We start from the raw sequence: 23,630 nt of genomic DNA, 5'->3' as shown, positions 1-23,630 counted from the left end.
GACTAGCCTCTAAGTTGCTATCTGCACTATCTGCACTTTTCTCGGGAGTGGGTGCCTTATTGGGTGTGATTTTAAAGGCAATATCTCCCAGGGATGAGCGTTTGCCTGTTATTAAATCTAAGGACAAGCGCTTTTCGGTAAGGGTTATTTCTTTTTCCAAGATAACAGTTGCCCGAGTTATAAAATCGTCTAAGGTTCCAGTTGCTTTCCCATTGTTCGTTTTTACAGTAACCTGTCTACCCTTCCCTGAGCGCAAAGACATCATGTGGGTTCTAGGAAACAACTAAATGAATAATAATACTAAAACTTACAATCAAACAATTTAAAATAAGAGATCTGGGATAGAGAGGGAGAGCAGCCCAGATGGAGCGGGCGCGAGTTCCTGGAACTCCTAGAAAATGGAGTCACAGCCCTCTTGCTCGCAGCCCTCAGCCCCTGTTTTACCCCTACAGCAGCTTTAGTCCAGTGGGGAAAGCGCCCCTCTACAAAGCGGGACCCGAACTGCGGGTTCCGCGAGGCGTGGGCAAAATTGCGTTAAATGTCCTAAAGGAATCCAAGATGGCAGTGGCAGGTCTGCTAGATGGTCCCACGGAGTATGAGGTAAGCCGGTATATGATCACCCGGTCTTTGGGGGGCGGGGGTGGAGAGGGAGGGAGAGCAGCCCAGATGGAGCGGGCACGGGTTCCTGGGCCTCTTGAAAATGGAGTCCCAGCCCTCTTGCTCGCAGCCCTCAACCCTCAACCCCTGTTTTTATCCCAGCAGCGGCTTCAACCGAAGAAGAGAAGCGCCCCTCTATGAGGTGATACCCACACAGCGTGGAGGAGGTTGGAATTAATGTCAACAAGCAAAGACAGGAGGGAAAAAAGGAGTGTAAAATGCTCCCACAATGAGAGGCAACAGAAATTATCACAGTACCTTAGTCAATAGTCCGAATGGAAGGGCAGAATCCAGGAACATACAAGTTAAGGGGGGTGGCCCTGCCCTGGCTCCGACTGGCGATGACGGGCAAGGACGGGCCCGCCCTTGGCCCGGGCTTCGCCCGGGCGCTGCCCGCGCGCGTCCCGCGCCGCGGGGCGCTTGGGAGGCTTAAATGCAGCCCGGGCGCTGCGATGACGTTAGCAGAGGGCGCCCGGGACTAAGCACTCTGGGGGTTGAAGTTTCCCAAGAGCCGTTCCCCTCACAGCAATGATGATAGCAGTGTCCGTGGTGTCCGTGGTGCAAGGGGCGATCAGGTGAGCCCGTGTGTCGAGCCGTTCTCCTCACGGCGTGCTCGTACAAGAAGATAGATTTCCGCCAGGTCCGAAGGAGCGTCCCGCGCCGCGGGGCGCTTGGGAGGCTTAAATGGAGCCCGGGCGCTGCGATGACGTTAGCAGAGTGCGCCCGGGACTAAGCACTCTGTGGGTTGAAGTTTCCCAAGAGCCGTTCCCCTCACGGCAATGATGATAGCAGTGTCCGTGGTGTCCGTGGTGCAAGGGGCGATCAGGTGAGCCCGTGTGTCGAGCCGTTCTCCTCACGGCGTGCTTGTACAAGAAGATAGATTTCCGCCAGGTCCGAAGGAGCGTCCCGCGCCGCGGGGCGCTTGGGAGGCTTAAATGCAGCCCGGGCGCTGCGATGACATTAGCAGAGGGCGCCCGGGACTAAGCACTCTGGGGGTTGAAGTTTCCCAAGAGCCGTTCCCCTCACGGCAATGATGATAGCAGTGTCCGTGGTGTCCGTGGTGCAAGGGGCGATCAGGTGAGCCCGTGTGTCGAGCCGTTCTCCTCACGGCGTGCTAGTACAAGAAGATAGATTTCCGCCAGGTCCGAAGGAGCGTCCCCAAAAAACTCTATAAACATAATAGAAATGCTTGTACATATACATTGAACTCTAATTGATCTAATGAAAGCTAAAATCTACAGTTGTGAAAAGTTTAATTTATCCATTTTAAATAATTAAGACAGTACAAAAGATTAAAAGGTGCAAATGCTATTTACATTAAAAAAAAACATGCTTCTCACTGTTATCAAATGATTAGTGAAATCACAAACTTCCAATCCTTTAATTCATCCTTCCCAAAACAACACAATTGCACTAGGTATTTTTACCTATTCCTATGACTGATGCATACATCTCAGATACATATATCTAGGTAGTAGGCATTTAGCAAAAATGCATGAAGCATCAATTATTGATGACTATATAAGTATAGCTTAATGTGCAGTATAATGAGTCTACAGTCATTTACATGAAACTTATATGCCAGATAATTTCAGTTCCCTTGTACATTTGATGTAGAACATTTGCACCATTTATGTGATACCTACTGTTGTTTTAGTGGCAACGCCATTTACATCCTTGTTCAGAAACCATTGAACAGAAATACATAATGTTTGTGCTACATATGACACAGAATATCCAAAACACAATTAAACACAGAGATATACACACCCTCATACACAAATTCACAAACAATTGCTTATTTATCATGCATACAATTTCCGTTCAATAGTCGAAATGTGCTTTGGTTTGCCAAGTCAAATTTGGGATACAAAACACAGACACAGTCATTAACAGTTTACTGGAGTCATTAGACACAATGCAATCATTTTGACAGTTGTTATAAAACTGTCACCTTCATGTTTAATCACCAATTCACCAATGCACAATTATTGTCCTGATACAACCAACTGTTTTAAGCCTGAACTCTGCACTTTAATCTTAGTAACTTATACAATATACAGCAATAGATCAAAAGTGTAGTGACAAGTATTAATATTGATTTGTTGTGTCGATTTTATATTAGTACCACTTCACACCAAATGATTATTCCTCTGAGGAATTAACTTTCTCCCATTTAAGAGAACACTTTACATTTAGTCACATTTTTGTCCTCAAAAGATAAATCTGTAGTTTTTTGTAGATTAAGAAGGTGAGTTTGAAAGTTCATGTCATTTGTTTTTTATTAATGTTAAAGATCTAAGTGTCTTCAAATTAAACATTTTTGGGGAACGTTCAGAATTTCTGTTTCTATGTTTTTGAAATGATTGTTTCCGAATTAACACACAAGACCTTTCAGCTGCCATTATTGTAAACTTTATAGTTTAGAGAGGTGTAAGCATAATAGCTTTAGCTGAAACATTTGAAGTTTGAAAGCTTGTGGGACTTGTAGATGTTTACTCATACAGAGACCACTAAAACTTTAAAGTCCTCATATTTCATATGTAATGGGCTTTCCATATATTGCAAGTGTGAGCTCCAACCAATCAAACCGATGCCAAAAGAAAAGAAAACATGGATGGAATTACCATGTTTTATTGATGTTTGCTTTAAAGTCTACAACAGGAAGTTTAAATAACAAACACAAGTTAAGCATCAAATTTATTATGGAACAAATAGTCTATTGAATAGTGTAACATGGGCATTTTTCTAGAATCAGCAACATTTGTTGATAACAATGTAATGACGAAATCTGTTCTGTAGACCACAGTGGTATTGTTTAATTTCTAAGCAGCAACTGAACTTCTAAAGATGTAATCCTAGACTTTAAATTGCACTTGAATCCTTTGGACTGTAAAACTAGCATACACAGAAACACAATCCTTCTTTCTTTAAAGACCTTAAGCAGGGTGAATTTGCTGAAGTAGCTACCTAAAATGTGTCCTAACAACAAAGCGCCTTTCTTTCCATATTTTGTCTGGAAGGAAAATGTTTAAAGAAGGCAACAGCATGTCAAAATGCATTTTATTGAATGCCCTTTTCCTAAGAATTCAGCAACATCTATACAAATTATCATAAACTACAGGATAAAACTAGAAATTGGAAAAATGTGATCTTCCTGGCACCAGACATTACTCAACATATTTTTAATGCCATATTGCTTCTTAATAAAGACTCATATTAATGGAAGTTATCAATGTGAACTAAATTCTATCTCAAGAGACAAATATTAGTGGGTGTCTGGAAAGAAAATCTTACCAACGACATTGAAACCTGGAAGTAGGGGAATGATTGAAATATTTTGTAAATTAGGACTAGACTGTTTTCAACTGCACCAAACAGAATGCCTGTAACATTTGCATTGTAGTATATATTGAATTCTCTAAAAATGTCTTGGTCATTTGTTCATAAAATAACTGCAGCTTGTTTTAACAATTGTTTCTTACTAGACCATTACTAGCACTTTTTTCTTACTAAACCATTCACCGGAATAACTGAGTGTAAACATTCTATGTAACATTTTTCCAGCTGCAAATGCGTAGAGGTTTGGTATAAAAAAACGTGTTATTACTTTCTAATAGATTAGAACTAGAGATCAAGAAGATGTGCATACATTCATACTTGAACTCACATAGTTTTTACTTGCAAATACATTGGGCATTCCTGAAAATATATGTAGAAGTGTAGGAATTCTATCGGCTACACATTTGCATGATTCTGTAAACATTCTTCTGGGGCATTTTGAATCTAAATAAAGATGAATCACTCATTAGCACAGCATGCATGTACTAGCCGACTTTTATAATGATTTATGAGTTATTCTTATGAGCCTGCTAATGCTGTGGCAGGTGTTGCTTGAATAAAATGATGTTATCAGCCGCCTTAAGGGGATACTGCTTAAAGTAAATTCCTCTCTTTGTTTTTATGGATATGTGTGCATATATGTGTTCACATGAGAGTATGTGTGTGTGTGTGTGTGTGTGAGATGGGGCCAAATGCCACTTACGTCTTCCCCTTCTGGTCCTCTTCCCACCCTACCCATTTGTCCTGAGATAGGCTAGTGGGACACATTAAAGTTCAGTTTTTTGTATGTGGGTCACTAAGGTTAGAAGACTTACAGTTCCTCCACCCTGTAAAATATCTTGGATATATTTTATGTGGGAATATGAGATGCCGGAAAAAAGTGGGGCTCTCTTAGGTGCATTTTCTACTCAGTATTTCCTGTTTCTAGATTCCCTAGAAAAATATATTTCTTACTGCTGATTGTTTTGAGAGATGTGTGAATTGCAGTAATCCAAAATTCACATATCTGTCAAAACTGTATGATACAGATTTTAAATTAAAGCTGCAGGAGCACTGCAGAAAACAAGAAATATATTTATGAGCCCAGAGCTGAGAAAATATCCTGAGGAAATTTCCATTTTCATGAATCTTGAATGATCAGCTTTTTCTGAGGCTAGGCGATCTGACATTATGCTTTTACATGTTACTCTAGCTCTTTTTATGTTTGACAGACATATGCAAGTATAATTTTTTGTTATGAATGTAAAACTGTATTTCACATAGGTCTACCTATAGGTTGTATCTATTACTGGAGAAGGGAGTGGACATTCAAGGTTTGGGACCACTCACAAATGTATTTATTTCTGGGAGTTCACAAACCTGTTTCTGTCCCATCCATACCTTCCAATGGTTGCATATTTGCCCATGTGACCGGTAAGTGTAAAAACATTCCACAGGTGAGAATGAGCAGGAAACAATCATATTATTTGTTGGAGTGTATGAGTTGTGATTTATTCATTTAAAACTATTGTGCCATAAGTCTAATATGAGCTCAGCAAACACATTACTGGATAATATAGAGGAGGACACTGGCATGCATGAATAGTAACAGATTACTCGGAAATCAAAGTGTGATGAATAATACATTTGTTGGGACATCTCGGCCAGAGCTTCACATTGTGTATGTAATGTTCCCTAGCCCAAACAGGTACACACAAATGCTGTACTCCTCCATGTGCTAGTAAAGTGGCCTATCAGGCCATGGTGGCCAAGACTGATGTGTGACATGTGAAGATTACATTGAATTACGCATAATGCAATGAGAGTGTGTGCTTCAGGTGTTTTTTTTTATTCTACTGCGATTCACTCATTTGTAAACCTGAACGTAGAATAACTACTTTTAGCAAACTCACAAATACTTAAAATAGATTTTGATTCAAATAAGAGAGTAGATATATTTTAAAATTACTACTTCAATTTTGCATGTGAAAACATGTCTATAAGATCATGTTCTCGTAATCAAGAACCCATTGTGTTATTCAAATGTTCAGTATAAAGCCAGTCTATATCAAACATACTTTACAAATAAGGCTTTCTATGAAGACAGGGGCAGATTTACAAGCACCTTGCTCCATTTGTGCATCACTTTTCCCATTTAAAAGTGACGCAAAAGTGGCGCAATGGGCTTGTGAATCTGCCCCAGAGTTTTTAATGTAAAGATTTCATCATAACCTTTTTTTTACTCCAAACATTTATGAATATTCCTGTCCTTCTTCTAATTCCTGGCTTAGGTACTGCAGTTCATGATTCAAAGAAGCTGGAAATTACTGCAGGATTCTCAAGTAGAAACCTGTTAGGGTATAATATTGTACCTGTTTTATTTGACTATTTTTACCACTTTCTCAGGCAAGAAGGCTGATAAAAGTCCCGATCCCTTGTTTGTTCTTGACTAACAGTTAAAGAATTCAGATATTTGTAATTATCATTGAATATTGATTCTCGTTTGTTTATATATAAAAATAAATTCACTATTTCTTTCAGAAACACTGGAAGACAAGTTCAGGCATCTGTAAAATCTATGACATTTTTTCACTCTGTTTAGAATGCTATGCCTATGCATGTTTCTTTCTTCCCATCTACAGTCATGGATGCTAAATCAATTAATAAAAAATCCAGTGTATCAAAATTGGATCAGAAATGTAATGCTTCATGATCATCACAGGGGAGTGGGTTATTGAGAAACATTCCAAGGCATTTAAGTATGTACCAAAACCCATAAAAAAAAGGGGGGATTCAGGATGATGAACAGGGAACACAAACTGTCAGTTGTCTCAGCATTTGTTTGGTACCAGTTAGTAGTGATGCAGTGAGCACAAACATGATGTACTGAGATTTGGCCCAAAGTAATTACCAGTGGCTGAGATTGCAAGAATTTCACACAAGATTTTATCATCACCCAAGTTGTTTTAAATTTTTTTTGTTGATTCCTCAGAAGGATCTAATTTGGTCTGCTATAACTGGAGACGTGACAGAGCCTTTCACCTTCAGCATCTATTCTGCAAATATGACCATTGGAGAACTACTTTGAAATATGCTCAGATAGAAGATAATAAACACCAATAATGTGTTTTATGCAGGAGTTTCATAACATAGTTTCTGCCTCATCCTCATCAGTGCAAATACTATATATTCATGTACCTCAATTTAATGGTATTCTTACCTTTTTGGATGAAAGGCTGGACTGGAACTGCTGACATTTAAACGTGTGATGTACAGATCACAAAATATGCCAGTTTTGAACAGTTAACTACATGGGACTTTTTGACCAGTGTTGCTTATCCTGTTATGCAAAAAATGGTAGTTACAACCATGAATTCCAAGAACTTTATATAGGTCCAGGAAAAGATACATGGTGTATGCAGTCTCACAGTGTGATGCAAACAGTAAAATAAAATGACAAATTCTCACAAGTATTCAAGGAGACAAATCCACAGCCTCACAGTTTTAAGCTTTCTCCGATCAAAACTACATATGGATTTTATTATATGCTCATTACCAGAGTACATGGATAGATGTTAGCAGACTATTAAAGTCTGAGGTCTCGAGAGAACAACCACATCTCATTTGTTGGAATTCTATTCCAAGTCTCTTTCCAAAATATCCTGTGCATGGGCAGTGGCCCAGGTTCTCAATAATGAAGGGGTAAATGCTGATGTGCGGATATTTCTATTAAGAGAGCACACATATAAGTTATTTAGCAGCTTCAAGGGCTCTTGATATTCCACAATGTGGGATTGATTCAATTCTCAGAACCACATAAATGCTCTTAATGTTTTGACTTGTGTTCCCATAAGACCACTGATTAACAGTTCTCCCAGAGGACTGGAGTTGAATGAGGACAACATTCTGCGTTGCCTGTCTTGGTGATTATTGCTACACATACTCTTAAAAGTAACGACATGACCCCCATTCTGCAGTCAAAATTAATTATAAAGCCTTACTAGTTATTCCGTTGCAGAGCAGTGGCATTTGCACCATCTACAGTTGTGTAGCCCAACTGTACAGAAAAGTGAAGATATGCTGCTGGTATAGCAGCAGCAGCACCCTTTATCCATTAAGAAACCCAGGGTACGGGCAAGCTGAGTACTGAAAATGATGAAGGGTAACTGCACCATCGGTGTTTGTGCACCTGCTACTTACAAAAGTGCATTTTGTGCATGTATTTATGTTGACACCATGTATGGGTTGGGGGCTCTAATGGTGAAAACTGTTTGTGCAGGACACTCTTCTTGCTTGTAATACTGAAAACTGAGCAAGCATTACAGTTCAGTTGGTGAAGGCCAGAGATAACAATATGAGAGGCAGCCTAGCAGTATTTGAGGTCTGGTAATGTTCAAAGTATGAGTTTAATTCAGCAGTACATTGGCTGAAGGCTGGAAAAGTCTGACAGAACGGTGTCATTGTGGGGTAAAGAATTGTCTTGCGTACAGCTTGATCACAGTATGGCCCTTAATTCTGTACACAGGAGCGCAATCGGGTTGTGGAGTTATTCAAGTACATCTAGGCATTTGTCATTTTCACTGCTAACAAAAGGGAAGAAGAATAGGCTAGTGCTAGAACAGAAGCAAATGGGGAGATGTCCACACACAGCTTGAAGTTTATGTCATGCTGAGTTCTTAGGCAGGCCACTGGTCCCAGCTGTTAACCTCCAGAAGAGACAGGGATGAATAATAATTAGTGGCCCACTAGGGACAATGCATGCCTTTCTTGAAACATCCTAATTGAAAAGTTTGGGGTTTGTGCTTGAAGTTTTGCTGGTTCTAGATCCTGTCACCTTTGGAAGCAAAAGAGAAGACTCAACATGTTCCTACTACGCAAACATTACTTGTAATCACAGCAATATTTGTTCTATGGTAGATACAATTATGGTAGACTTTCCAATTATGTTCTTTGCTCTATGTATTCCTAAACAAATTCCAAACATCAAAAGGAAGGAGGAGGGCACTTGTATAATTTGTATCAGGATTTCACAATATTAGAAGAACTGAATGTAGCTTCAAAAAAGGTGCATGAGTTCAGCCGCCTAGATGTTGAGCAATTCTGAATCTATGAGACTGAGTGGTAAGTCTCTGTTGGAAGTGAGTTTATCACAAGGTTGGAGTAAACAAAACGTACATCAAAATACTCCAGAAAAAGAACAGTGTCATTTAAAGGTGCACTGGAATCATAATGAGTGTAAAAAAGGAATGTGTTGCATGACTTAAATGGTAAACACAATTGTAATTATGAAGAAAAAATTACAAAAAGGTTACCCACAGATATCATCCCACTTAACTTCTAGATGCCAGTTTCAAAGTGTTTCCATTCCATTATGAATCACATGCACGTTTGTATAGAGGAGATTGAGGTATTGAATAAGAAAGAAACAAACTTCCTTAAAGTGATATGTAATACATTTGTGATGTGTGTTATGCTTTTATTAAGTATTTGGATAGTTTCTTTGAAAAGGCATGCCTGATCGATCAATTCTCTTTGCTCCCCCCTCACATTGAACCTCTTTGATTTTACACAGTGTATTGCTTCTAATTTCACATTGATAAATGGCCTTGATTCACTATTATTTACTTTGGAATTCCTCTATAATTTAAGTCAGTGCAATTATAAGTTAGACTCTACTACTTAGTAATTTTCCATTGATTATTGTCAGCTGTTTCAACTCTCTGGGCCCTATATTTAATAACACATTTGATTGGAAACTCTGCATTAAATAGTTATCCTGTAATTGTTATCACCTTTGAGATTTAAGTCCATCTAGGACTAATTCATGCCAAAGTATTTCCACTTTCATGTTCCAGGTAGCCATACAATGTTTACAGTGATCCAAAACCTAGCTGTATGATTTATACCCATGCAATGGTGGTGAGTGCAGGAAATGTTCAATGACATTTCCCTCATTTAATATTTAAGCTATTGTTAACCACACAATCTTTTACAAATCAGTGTAGCACATGTGATTTGCAAGTTTGCAGAAGATGCTCAAAATTGGCAAGCAACTTCTTATTAACTGAGTTTGTTTGTGATTACAGAAGTCTCTGGTATGCTTTATATATCCCTTTAATAGCTAATCAAAATATTTTCCTCCTTAGATGTTATAGAAGCAAATGTGGGAATATCAGTATAATGTAATTTCGACAGAAACCCATTTGTCTCTCTAGCATTTATTTAACTAAGGGCCACTCTTAACTTCATGTGCAAACCTCAGATTTTTTTCAGAGTTGCAAGTATTAGTTCTCATGAATTTCCAGATGATTTATATTTAGTAGAGTGCTTTGTGATGTAGTTGTTGTAGGACTGTTTTTGCAAGGTTCTTTTGGGAGACAAAGAGAGTGATTTAGCATGTTTTGTGAGCCTTGTTGTAACCATAAGTTTCAGGTCTTTTCTGAAGTTTTCAAATGTTTTGGTCAGGCGTGGATTAGAGTTTTTCTATTTTATTTTTTCTGCTGCTACAGGAAATAAAATCATGAGTACAAGAAAAAAGCTATTGCTGTTAGCAAGTATTAATTTGTTGCACTCAGTGATCTACATTAGCATATTAAGGACATTCAATTAGTGTAATGATTGATAATGCAGGTTGTGGGTTTCCATTTAAACAAATGTTGGGTAATGTCTGCGAAGTTCAATTCTCCTGAGCCACAGGAATCACAATTGTGCACAAAAAAATCATATTTTTGTTTTGTATTTATTGAAATTGTAAGTCTCTTTAACATAAGAGTGGTGTGTAGAAAATGAGGTGGGGCATTTCATTTTCAAAAGGGGTATCTCATGTACATGAGGTGATGGTAGGAGTTTGGGGGGTGGCAACTCACAAAGATCAAACAATGCCTAAAGTAATAAAAAACCTTAGCAAGTACTGGTTCCAATATTTAACAGAAATGATGTATGTAATTGTAATTGCACTCCAGTAGCATGCCCCAAGTCTACATGCAAAGAAACGTGCAGAGTATCAGTTTATTTTTCTGCCAATATAAGGCGCTTCATTCTAATGATTTGTTTTGTTTTTCCCAGGGTATAGAACTGCTGATTTATAAGACGGTTATCTGCAGCAAATGACTCCTTGTTCTCTGTTCATACTGCTACTGTGGAAAAGAGAATTGTCAATAGGCTGCAGTCTGACAAATAGCCCTTGGTGAAGATGAAGCCTCAATAAGTGTGAAATCAATGGAAGATACTAGCCCTGTGAAAAGCCTTTTGAAATTTCTGTGACAGTCTTTGCTTTTTGAAGCCTGGCATTTTTTCTTTGAATGCCCTCTTTGGGTGCAAGTGGAAACAAATAGGATTGCTTTACGGAAACTGTACAACTCATGTGGGACCATGGCACATCCACAATACATATGGCTGGACTATGTATGGAGAGGGATTAAGGCCTGCAGATTACACACAGGGCTGGATGTGACATTTGTTCTTTCTGTACTTGGGTTTTTGCTCCAAGCTGCAGCTGTATCCTGCCAAAAACTAGACGATGCAGACCCAGTGGTAACAACCACATATGGAAAGATAAGAGGAGTCAAGAAGGAACTTAACAATGAAATTTTGGGGCCAGTTATTCAGTTTCTTGGTGTTCCGTACGCTGCCCCTCCAGTAGGGGAGCGTCGTTTTCAACCACCCGAACCTCCAATTCCTTGGCCTGAGATCAAAAATGGAACGCAGTTTGCTCCTGTTTGTCCACAGAACATTATAGAGGGCCGGTTGCCTGAAGTCATGCTTCCTGTGTGGTTTACCAATAACCTGGATGTAGTTACCTCCTATGTACAGGATCAGAATGAAGACTGCCTCTTTTTAAATATATACGTACCAACAGAGGATGGTGAGTTAATCAATGGAGAAACAGGAGATCTTTCTTTCAATTAAACTTTCTAACAAAATGAATTCATGTGTCTCAGTAGCATGCATGGCTTCTCTTGTTTGCACGCTATCTTACCTGTGCATGCCGCTTTTCTTGTGTGCGGATCTGTTGCAGTGTCCCTGTCCACGCTCATTTTGTTCCTCTAAGGCACGTGTATCACATCGAAAGGTGGTTCTAACACTCATTCCTACCCACTGACGTTTCAGAATTTGCATTATCTATCCATTGCATGTGCAGGCACCACAGGCTGAGACTCTGCCCTCCCCTAAAAAAAGAAAAAGAAAAGCAGGAAATGAAAAAGTTAGCTAGTGGTGATGCATGCTCCGACTGTCTGTGATGGAGCTCCGTGTTATTTTGTAGTCTTCTATTCATTTTTCAGTCAAAAGAATATCCAAGGAATGTGCCAGAAAACCCGGCAAGAGAATTTGTAGAAAAGGAGGTATGTATGAAGTGACACAATGGGCAAATATAGCTGATTGAAAAAGAAGCAGAATTGAATTGGGATAGTGTATTATAACTGTAAGCGAAAGACCAGGGACTCACTTGTGTTTGGTGACAACATTGAAGAAACACTTGACTAAATGCAAGAGTCTTTCCTCCAGACAAGAGAATGACCTTCCTAAACTTAAAAACCAAGTTAGATGGGATTCCATCTGTGTAACAAGAACATATGCTGGGTGTACTGGCATCAGTTTATGTGGTTCTTTAGCCTCCTAAATGGCAGAGTATCATTAATGCTAGATACTGCATGCACAAATATGATTATCCAGAAAATACAAAGGCTTAAACGATGGTGGAGACTACTGAACATTGTTTCAGCTAATGTTTGAACCCAGCCTTTATATAACTAATATATTGGCCTTAAGAGATGTGTGCACATTTCCAACACATCAGACGCTGTTGCATAGATATCATAGGTTACTTGTCATCAAGAAGCACCTATTGTCCACTTTGCTTCCTTGAATTCCAGGAACACTGAAAGTCTTTCAGAAGAATACATAGAACACATCTTATGTACATTCCATTGGAAGCAGATTTATAAGAACCATACATTATATAAAACGTGTAATTGGTAGGCAAAGTATTGGCTGAAAATACATAACAATTTTTAACATATCTATTTAATATTTGTCTTTGAATGTTTAATTGACTGTCGTATCTTTCATTGATGTCTTATTGTTTAGGTCATAAATTCATATTAAATTATAGTAAAGACCCATCATTTGAGATTAGCTGTTGACAGAACAGTGCTCAATTGTGTTGCATTCACTTTAAAAATGGTGTAACATTCACTGGGAATAATGCCACGTTTTGGTATTTTGATAAACTGAAGCATCAGCAGAGAAAACTATTGGAAATAGTTAAGTGAATTTTCATATATTGTCCTCCTTTGGAAAGTGAATTTTTCAGCAAACAATTTAATTCATTCACATAATTAAACTTTTCTGAACAAGACATTATTTTAGGGATCTGTACACGTAGTACACTATTTTCTGCAACATGTGTATCTCTTAATTCTTTCCATACTTTAAAGTGGATATGACATTAAATGTTTGGTTTTTACAGCAGATTCATTTTAGGACCTCCTGCATGTAATCTAATCAAAATAATAAGAAAATATCATGATGGTATTGGTGGTGGTGATCATAATATGGTGATCTTAATAAGATAATATTAATGGTAATACGACAAATCATTGTTTTTATACGTATGCACATTAATAATACTATTGTTATTATGTTGAAATTATGTGCTTTATAAATGGAATAATCTGCTGAAATTTCTATAAACGTTTTAGTCTTGCTAAACTCGATGATAAGCATTTTAATGACCTTGGAAGAATGTGATGATATTATGACGTTGCCTAGACTTGATTCATTGATCTGCCATTCAGATATCTATGTAAGACAGTCAAATCCAGTACTTAGAGATATCTATTTTAACTTCCCTTATTTAGTCTGTTCCATGTCGAGGGAGAGCCTTGAGTAATTATTCTGTTGGTTCCAGACCTCTTTCATTCAATATAATTCTTGTCTTGCTCTGCTTAGAAAATTGTTAACAATCTGTGCATGCTTCCACCCTCTTAGCGACCACACTTTAATCTCATACAGAGCCCAAATACATTTTCTTTGCTAACACTTTCATCAATTGCCTGTGATTTACCTTCAAAATTGCACACTTGTGAGACCATTTGGGATGTTTTAATCAGTACATTAGTACAAAGATTAATAAATATAACACAAAACAATAGAATAACATTACATCTCTACTTGATGTGTTAGACAATGCCATGGTACATAAAATGGTGGAAGTGCTAAAAAGTGAAAGGTATTCATTAAAATTAAATAAAAAGAATGCAATTACAAACAGGAATACGAAAGTGGGCACCAGGGAAGAGCTGACAATATAGTTAAAAAGAAAGTGCAGGGAAGCAGAAGATGGATGTTGAAGTTATTGTGTTCTGCAATTTAGTCTTGCTTGGGGATTACAAAATGGTAATTTGGGTCATGCCACTTTTTTTCTGGAATATTAACACGTTCCTTTAAATTACAGCTGGTACGACTGAGAATACATTAATATGTTGACCTGAATAAATGCATCCGCAATTAAAAATGCAATAAAATTATCCAAAACATGTCATGTAAAAATAGTCAAGCTCATTTGGCTCTAGCAATGTTGATGGCATTTGAAGGGTAGTTTGGATACATAGATAGATATTTTATGAAATTGAAAGTGTTTACATTTCTTAGCAGTAAAATGTTTTTGTTAAATCTCAGTTTTATTGTGCAGAAGAGCACGCATGAATTAGGAGTGGTGATATTTTAGTCCCTCTTTGCTATTCTGCACATTGTATATGAATGAAAACATACTTGTTAATTAACCATCAAAACACACTAGGCCACATTCACAAAGGTTTTCCTTTGAATTGCTATTGAAGTGCTGGTGATTTATGCCTGAATTCCAGGATTAAGCTAAAATTACTTCTGATTTACTCCTGGAATTGAGCAGTAAGCTAGCCGCAGCCGTGGCCAGTGCAGGTAAGGGCGGTGGGGCCATGAGGGGGGATTTTGACGGACAATGATGAGGGGAAATTAAATAAATAAATAAATTTTCCCTCGTCATCGTCCATCGAAATCCCCCCATTCAGCCCCACCGCTCTTACCTGCACGGGTCACCGCTGGCTAGCAGTACTACAAGAGTACACCACAGCAACTTATTGCAAAATCTTTGAAAAGCAAAGGTATGTTATTGTTTTTTAACATCATTAGTGTAATGAGAACAGGGAGTTTCCACCAAGAGTGTGCCCATAGTGTAGTGGTGGCATGAGTGATAATACCAGAGTCAAAGGGGCATATTCATAAAGGCTTTTCAAAATAAAGAAAGTAGTACTCCTGTAGTATTCTTATACCTACTCCTACGTGTCTTTGTGAATTGGCCGCAAACTTCTAAAATTAGAATAAAATGGGACTATTCATACTCAATTACCACAGTTAGGAAGGTGGGTGCCATTTTTGCACTTTTTGTTAAGAGGGAGTTTGACTTTTGAGGGTCAATTCTGAAATGCATGTAAAATTGTGGAAAAAGTACTCCTGTAATACTAGTTCCCGTATGCATAAATGCTTTTGTCAATCGGCCACAGCATGTCACGCAAAGGCACTAAAAAGAGTGCTGTCATACACCCACCGAATGAAAGTCTGCAGTAATTTACATGCTTTCATCCAGGGCACAGCACTGCAGTCGAAGTTATTATGCAGTCCATCAGCCATATGTAATTAGCACAGCAACCTCCACCGCCTCTCACACTGGGATAAATTCACATACTCATAAATATAGATTCATGACTTCATCATCAACTCCGCACCTCACTGTGTCTTACTCTGCACCGGATTGAAAAATATGTCTGAAGGCGAGATATATAACTAAAGGCGCCAATGAATAGTGTCTGGGCACCAGGCGCGCAACTGTCATTCTTGAAGCAGGGGCGATGGCACAGGGCCCAAGGCCATGAGGGGCAGGCCCAGCTTGCACCAGTTGAGAATGTCTTTCATTTGTCAGCTAGGGTTAGAGGTGCCCATTATGTATACTTCCATTAGCGCCTGTGACACCCTGGCTACAGTGCTGACCAGCGCAATTACTTTGGGATGGTATTCTTTGAAAAGTAATTCATTTAGTCTTAAATAATCTACTGTGGTGCAGTGATAGTTAGGCTTTGCCCTGACAGTGCGCATACGACCTAAGTACACCGTAAATATTTTAGATGCCAACTAATATTCTCTCCAATGGTGAAAATTTACCATTCTGAAAACATGTTTTAATTGTAAGCACAGATGAAAAGCCATGTGTGAGATGGTGAGTTCCACAATATAGGGGAACTCTAACCTATCATTGTCATTTGTGGGCAAAAACTCTGAGTCCCCCCATTCCCATGTTAAAAGTACGAAGGACAAAGCCGCACAAGAGAATAAAATAGATGATTATTAACTAGTTTCTTATATACTTACTCGTACAGCACTTATCATATTTCTAAGCGCTGTAAATGACAGATATTACTATTAACCAATTCAGTGGTACTCACTTTACCCAGAAGGACAGAAACCAGAGCTGGCCTTGCCTGGGCTCAAACGCATGATCTGAACATCACTGCATGTCTCAGTGGTAAGCAATCATCTCACTGAGTCATCCACTATCTTCAATTAGAGCTTTTTGACTTCACTTTGACATATGACTTGTTGGCCTTACCACAGTCAAGGAACCTATTTGGATAACACAATCTCATACAGAAAGGAAGGATATTGGGATCAAGGTTATACACTACAACCAGACACGTTTAGTGATACCACTCACTCATCCTCATATTGATCCTTCTGTTGCTCAAGCATCATGCAGTTGTTAATGTATATTCTACTTCCATCTGGAAATGAATTTTTTTAATGAGGGAAGCACTTCTTTCTAAACTAACAATGAATACCACTCCGCTGTCTCAGTCTTACCACATGGATATGTTTACATCTGTTTTTGAACTAGTCGTTCTGCAACAACTCGGTGGCATGTGTCTTCCAGTTTGTAGTATGGTAAACCCCTATGTAGGTGGCAGGATTGTAAGTGTATTGGTGTACCCAGTAGATAGTGGGGAAGAATCACTTTTTTTTCATTTTATCCCTAATTTTACTGTTTTCTTTATTTTAATATTGGAAAGGGCTAGACAAAAGCATTTTGGTTCATAAATAAGTTTTTAAGGATAATTTATAAAACAATAAAAGTAATACATGATACACAGAAGTGTGCGATCCGTGTATAAAAGCTACCCTTTAATTTCCTTAGTACATTCAAGTTGTGATGTCTCTAATCACCTGTTATAACGAATTTATGTAGCTGCTCAACTGTAATATAGTATTAAGTAGATTTGTGATGTTTGAATGCCTGCTTACAGAACCAGCAACCAGAGTAAAAGGCTGGTAACAGAACATCATTTCAGCTGCAGTTAAAACAACAAAATGAGATTGGGCGTTTTTGTTGTGATCCGTTTTCCTAAAATAAATAGTGATCAACTATGTATGGTAAAATGTTTATTTTTTGAAAGTCATAGATCATTGCAAGACAGATTGAATACTCAACATGTTTTAAAGTTTTTGTAATCTGCTTCAAAATAAATTGATTCTGCTAACCTTTTTGGAACACATTGATAATTGCTTTTTGTTGTGTTCATTTTCACACTGCACATTCTGTTTCAATACTTTATTCCAGTGAACATACTTTCTCTTTCATATGAAAGAGTTTATGGTTGATGGGAAGTGGGGTGTTAGTGTTACTAAGTATTGTAAGGGAAAAAATTGTCTGGACCATGTGATAAAAGGATATTGTAAGTCACTCTGCGTTCCATGGACAGCAGGGGCACTTTTTCCCACATATGTGTGTTACATGTTGTTAAAAGAAGCCATATAAACATTCACAAATATGGTTAACCCGTTCCCTGCTCATGACGGAACCACAACCGTCATGAGCCACGGGCGCCGTGTGCTCATGACGGAGTGGTTCCGTCATGCTGTGGCTGTTGGCGGCCGCTCCGCCCACGCGGCACTGATTCCCCGCCTGTGCGGGCGATTAATGCAAGTGGGCGGAGTCATGACGGAACCACGCCGTCATGAGCACAGCTCGCCCGTGACTCATGACGGCGTGGTTCCGTCATGAGCATGGCGGCGCCGTGCTGACCCCAAACCCCCCCAGAGCCGCGGCGGAATTCGTGCCACGGCGAAGGGGTTAAATCTTGTGCACTTTCAATCACTTTAATCCTCTTCTTGCAGTTTTCTAAGTCAATTGGTACATTGATCTAGGGGACTCACAAACAACATCCCATGAGTGCATCCCTACCTCTTTGGATTGCTGCCTCAGGCTAGGAATGAACCAGAAGCCACACTCCCAGCGTCATCCACAGAGAGTCTATAATTATTATTCCAATTTTGCCAACCTGCCTTTCTTTTTTGCCCTATTTGTACACAGGATTGATTCTAGCGACACAAATGCTGCTTTTAGTGTCTTCATTGCCTTGTCAATTAATCTCAGATGCAAATGCGGGCCCATGTCAGTACACTCTGATTGTAACTCTATAACGTATGACTTGCCATCCTACCGGTGCTGGTGCTATTTTGGACACAAAATCTCTTTTTCCCAATTTACTTAACAACTCTAAACTTGTTTAGCGCTGGAAATAACGTTAAAGTAATGCAAAGCAGCGCATACCGCCAACGGGGCGTACCATGGGTGGAGCATGGGCATTCCCATGCAACCACCCAAGGTTTCTGATGCTAAACCTAATTTACTAAACAAAGTAGACTGGGTTTGGCAACAGAAAACTGTGCCCTTTTAAAGTAGGCGCAAGGAGCCCGGAGGCTGAAATTTCTCCTTCCTTTTGTGACTTTGAATGTGTGCTGCACTGTACAGCACGCATACAAAGAGGGAACAGGTTTGAAGTGAGTCTCAGCATAGTATTTTGTACTGGAAGGGTATCCTCAATACTAAACCTATGTTAGACTCACAGAGACACCCTTGCACCCTGGCGCAAAGGTGTCTCCGTGGCGCACAACCACTGATTTCAGCACTGGTGCTAGGGAGAGCAAGTGTCTTATTTTAGTAAATTTGGTGCTCTTCTCCTCTCTCCATTTCACGCAGCGCAGTGGAGCATTTACAGCTGCTGCACTGCGCTGTTTGAAAAAGTAGTTGATACCCCCTAAATGTCCTTATTCAGTGAACCAAGGACACACGAAATCAACTTACATGAAGTTAGAACTATTCACAAAAAGTAGTAAAGTTTTAAATCGACATCCTAGTGTAGTTTTACTACTTTTTGGAACTCACATATTCCAATTGGAGTCCGCATGAAGTGGTGCATGTGGCACAGCTACCACATGATTTCCAGTCCATACAGTGACTGAGTACTCGGCACATCGTGAATAGGTTCCCCTGTGTGAATGCACTTGTTTTCCTTTTTCTCCTTGGGAAAAATATTTTACCCCCTGGAAAAACTCCTTTACATATACTACCACCAAATCTAGAGATGTTTCATTCAATATCTCATCATTGAAATGGATTTACACAAACACATGGCTGTAGTGAAACTCCAACCCTTTCCAAGCTGGAAAGGAATACGAGCACTTTGTGAATATTCACAAAAGTACCTATTTGTGGGCGTTCACAAACTTCCCAAGTTAACCACTTAAAATTATTAGAAAATATACTGCCAATTGGTTTATATTATGCTATATTGTAGCAGCCAAGAGCTGGTAGGTTAAAAATACTGTGTATAAAATGGCCAAGATTATTTTGTAACATTGCAATTAGCCCTCTGCTCTAGTAATCATTCTGCAATGTTTCAGAAGGCTCTTTTCAACTGCTTTACTTGTTTCCTGGTGTAGGTCTATGTTTCAGAAGAGAAACAAGATCAGATTTCACTGCTTTTCCCAATATTTACATTGGCCTGGACAAAAAATATACATGCCAGGCTAGTAAAAAAAATAGATATATGGCACATCTAATAAACACATCTTGGAATGCCAAGTAGAACCCTCAATCCCACTGCCCACTTGTGGCTGAGATCTCCACCCCATTAAAAGAGCCTACGCCTGCCAGAAATCTCTTAATGAATTCCTTGCAGGTGTGAGTAATGTAAGTTCAGTCTTTGACTCATGTTTACCATTGAATGTACTTTTGAGAAGAGGCCCTTCAAAACTAGAGGCCTATGATCGGGCAGCAAAATAATGTTTTTGTATTTTCCTCTTGGTATTAATTATACATTTGTGTCCCTTTTCATAAAAAAAAAAACAAATATATGGGTGGAAAGTTACACCTCCATTTGGGCATACATTCATTTTTTTACCAATTCACAAACGTAGTAGTCCACAAGGAAAGCTGAGTCCAGCATATAGAAAATATATTTCCTCATGATTAAAGCCCTTACTTTGCAACCCACGCTAATTTGGGGGTGATTTGGTTTTGGTCGCATCCTGGGGAACAAATGTAATTTACCCAGTTACTCCAGCCCCTGACTGGAATCTCTGGTTGTTTCCAGGGTGGAACGCGGTTGGAAAGGAATTTGGTAATACACAAAAAATTGTATGTTTGTGGTTGTTCCCAACAGTCCAAGACACACCATGCTTTGGAATTCCTACTTCACACCCCTCATGTTAGATTTACTAGAATTAGTTTGATGGGGCCTATTGTTAGGTGGCTAAGATGAAAGGTGGTGCATTTATACCTTTCTCAAGTGTTTACTCCCATTAGTAAAGAATCTGTGCTGACCATATCACAGCCACATAAGGTGCTTCATCATGGAATAACAATATGTGTTTTCAATGCCTAAGAAACAGACTAAAAAACATGTAGATAAAATAATTTCTCAGTTTTGGCCTATTTTGAAAATGAACAGAATGGTCTATGATCTTGTTGAAATATTTGTAGAGTGAGGAGCTATCTGCAATGATGTCACTGCACAATGAGAGCCCTGTTATCATAACACATACATTTGTATAAATCCTACCCCCATTGTTATTGTGAAACACAGACATTTTCCCAGTTTCATCTGAGCACTAACCAGTTTTTGTTTGTTTCATACTTATACAAAGTACCTGAATCCACAATTTGCAGATAGTGTTTTCTTTGTTATGAGAGATTTTCATCTTTGCATTCTTAAAATGGATTCAGAATCCTCCATTTGAATCCCACTACCTTTGAAAAAAAAGACTGGTGACTTGTATCACAAAGTATGCATCACTGGTGCAAATGACAATGATAAATTCTCCCCATTGTTCATTTAGCAAAACATATGTACATTTATACCATAAATACAAAGGCTGCAACTGGTATAATAGCTAAATACCTAGCAATCCAGTGCATTTATTTTGTAAACACTATTAATAAAAAAGTATTAGCAGGTTTGTGAACTTCTCATATGTATCTTCATAGAAAATTATTTAGCTGAAACACTCTTTTCTATCACACTATAAAGAGAAAAGAAGGAATCTTTTCATACACAGAAGGTATATATGAAGGAGAAAGAATTTCATGTTGACTAATGCATGTAGGTTTTAGGGCAGATGATGCTTAAAACATTGTTCCTGTGTAAATATAATTGATGTGTGTCAAACGTAGTTTCTGTACTTACAAAATCTGAATCCTAATTTACACCCAGGATCTATCGGTTCCTGATGTGTGAAAATGTTACCTAGGACTGTGGAATATTAGCACCTTTATTCTCTTATTGTATATGGCATCTAACAGTATTGGAGGTAGACATTTGTAGAGTTGTCAGGGAACTGGAAATTACAACTGGTCTGAGCACACACTGATATATAACGTTGCACATAGTCAAAAACATTTACAGTGTCGTTCCCACATTCAGCTGATGGTTTACCTCTTAATTGATGAGTTGAGAAAAGTATAGTAAGTGTGGGAAAACAACACCCCTTATTTGCCGTGGGTGGAGAGTAGGGGTGGGCGATAAATTCTACACCACTGGCAGAGTTCATGGAGTTTTGGCCACTCTGAGTTACATTTGTAAAGCGGCGTTCCAGCCAAACTCCACCTATCGCTGCTTGCCAGAGGTTTTTCTCATGTTCGGATTGCCAATGGTAAGTTGTCGAGTACGAGTGAGAACTGGCATCCCCTAGTGAGATTTTCAGGTGCTAGGAGGGCACCCGGCAAGATTTTCTCAACACAGATGATCGCGGTCAGTCGAGACCGTTCATGTTGAGAAAGCTGCCGCTTGAGTAGAAAATCTACTGGAGTGGCAGCAAAGGAGCAGCACCCTCTCGTGCCCCGTGTCACACCATGTGGTGAAAAAACACACACATTTTTCAGTGTGAAACTAGCCCGCACTAAAAATCAGCACAAGCTGCGGTACATGCTGATTCTACCTGTTGTTGGAACTCCACTGAACCTTGTAGACATTTCATGTAACTCAGAATTATGCCCACCCCTAGGACGGAAGGTCTATCAAAAGAATTACATGTTTAATGGCATTCTGTCTAGTGACCCTCAGTGGATTTTTAGCACTGCGGATGATTGACATTTGTATGGTAAGGGTAAACTGCCAAACACAAGAAAAACTATTATAACTCATGATTTTTTCTGTTGCATATGGAGGTTTTGTGAACTGGTTTCAATAAAAAGAATTCTGCAAGTCCAAGGCATATATTTATAAATTTGGAGATTTATGACTTATGACTTATTTGGAAATCAGGCCAAAGAATTGGATATAGCGTAAGTTGCTTATGTCCTACAGTTTTGTAGGGGCTTGGTCTATCATGCATTGCTGAACATATTTCTACATGCTAAATCAGTGAATTAGAAACACACAGAAATAAGTGTGATATGAATGAACCTGTCTCACTCAAAAATATAGCTGATAGCAAATTTGCAATAATACATTCCAGGGGTAATTATGATGTCCATTCATGATATACGTTTAATTTCTTGCAAATCCTTTTGTCAGTGTAGCATAGTAGTAAATTCTCCTTGTCCTGTTGCATCAACCAAGTACTTATAAGATAGTGCTCCAAATATATCAAACAGAGGTCCTTCTCTGGGGTGTGTCCCATGGACTTGGCACTGAAACACTGCCACAAAAGTTTAATTGAACAACTGAACCAGTGACATATAATTATAGACAATGGTGATAGGTTGCTAAGGGTATAGCTCCTTATTTTGTTTTTTTTTTGCATATTTATGTAGCGCAAACTCGACCCGAAGGTATTGGAGCGCTTTACATAGCACAGTATTTACATTACACATTCAGGCACAGGGAGATTAAGTGACTTGCCCAGAATCACATGATGTGGACACGACCTCGAGGCTCGAACCCTGGTTTCCTGCACCAGAGGCGGCAGCGCAGCCGACGGACCACATCCTGATTCAGTCAACCTAAAAAAAAGGTAAAAGGGACACATAAGAGATCATTATCATAGACGTAGATACAGCTCAGATCGGATTGTGTAGTGATTAAGCGCAATGAGTCTCATTTCGAAAATATGCATAAATATCTTGATTTTGTAGTTGCACAATAATCAAATGATGCACATTCAGCAAATAGTGGTAATATTACTAAGGCTAAGAAAACATGCAAAATGGAAGTGTGAACAAATTTCCATTTGCCTTGCATTTTTCAAAAACAACTTTGGTGCAGCACTTATGGTGCAGACCATAATGCTTATGAATTTATATTTATGTGTTACTTTATTTGAAATAATTTTAATAAAGC

At 38.9% G+C, this 23,630-nt stretch overlaps 1 protein-coding gene across 3 annotated transcripts in view; it reads left to right on the top strand.

Annotated features, from left to right (window-relative positions):
* NLGN1 (neuroligin 1) overlaps window positions 1-23,630 on the top strand; it is a 792,339-nt gene that overhangs the window by 49,032 nt on the left and 719,677 nt on the right. For 2 of the 3 annotated variants that reach the window (XM_085635421.1, XM_085635420.1), the window contains exon 2: window positions 11,044-11,842. In XM_085635421.1, coding sequence (XP_085491547.1) covers window positions 11,350-11,842 — 493 coding nt within the window. In that variant the 5' untranslated portion in view covers window positions 11,044-11,349. Of the gene's footprint in view, window positions 1-11,043; window positions 11,843-12,260; window positions 12,321-23,630 lie in introns of all 3 variants that reach the window. The other variant, XM_085635419.1, reaches the window with a different exon arrangement.

This window comes from Triturus cristatus, chromosome 11 (genome assembly GCF_964204655.1).
Source record: "Triturus cristatus chromosome 11, aTriCri1.1, whole genome shotgun sequence".
Lineage (NCBI taxonomy): Eukaryota > Metazoa > Chordata > Amphibia > Caudata > Salamandridae > Triturus > Triturus cristatus.
Note: the sequence above shows the minus strand (reverse complement) of the source record. Positions and strands in the feature narration are given on the sequence as shown.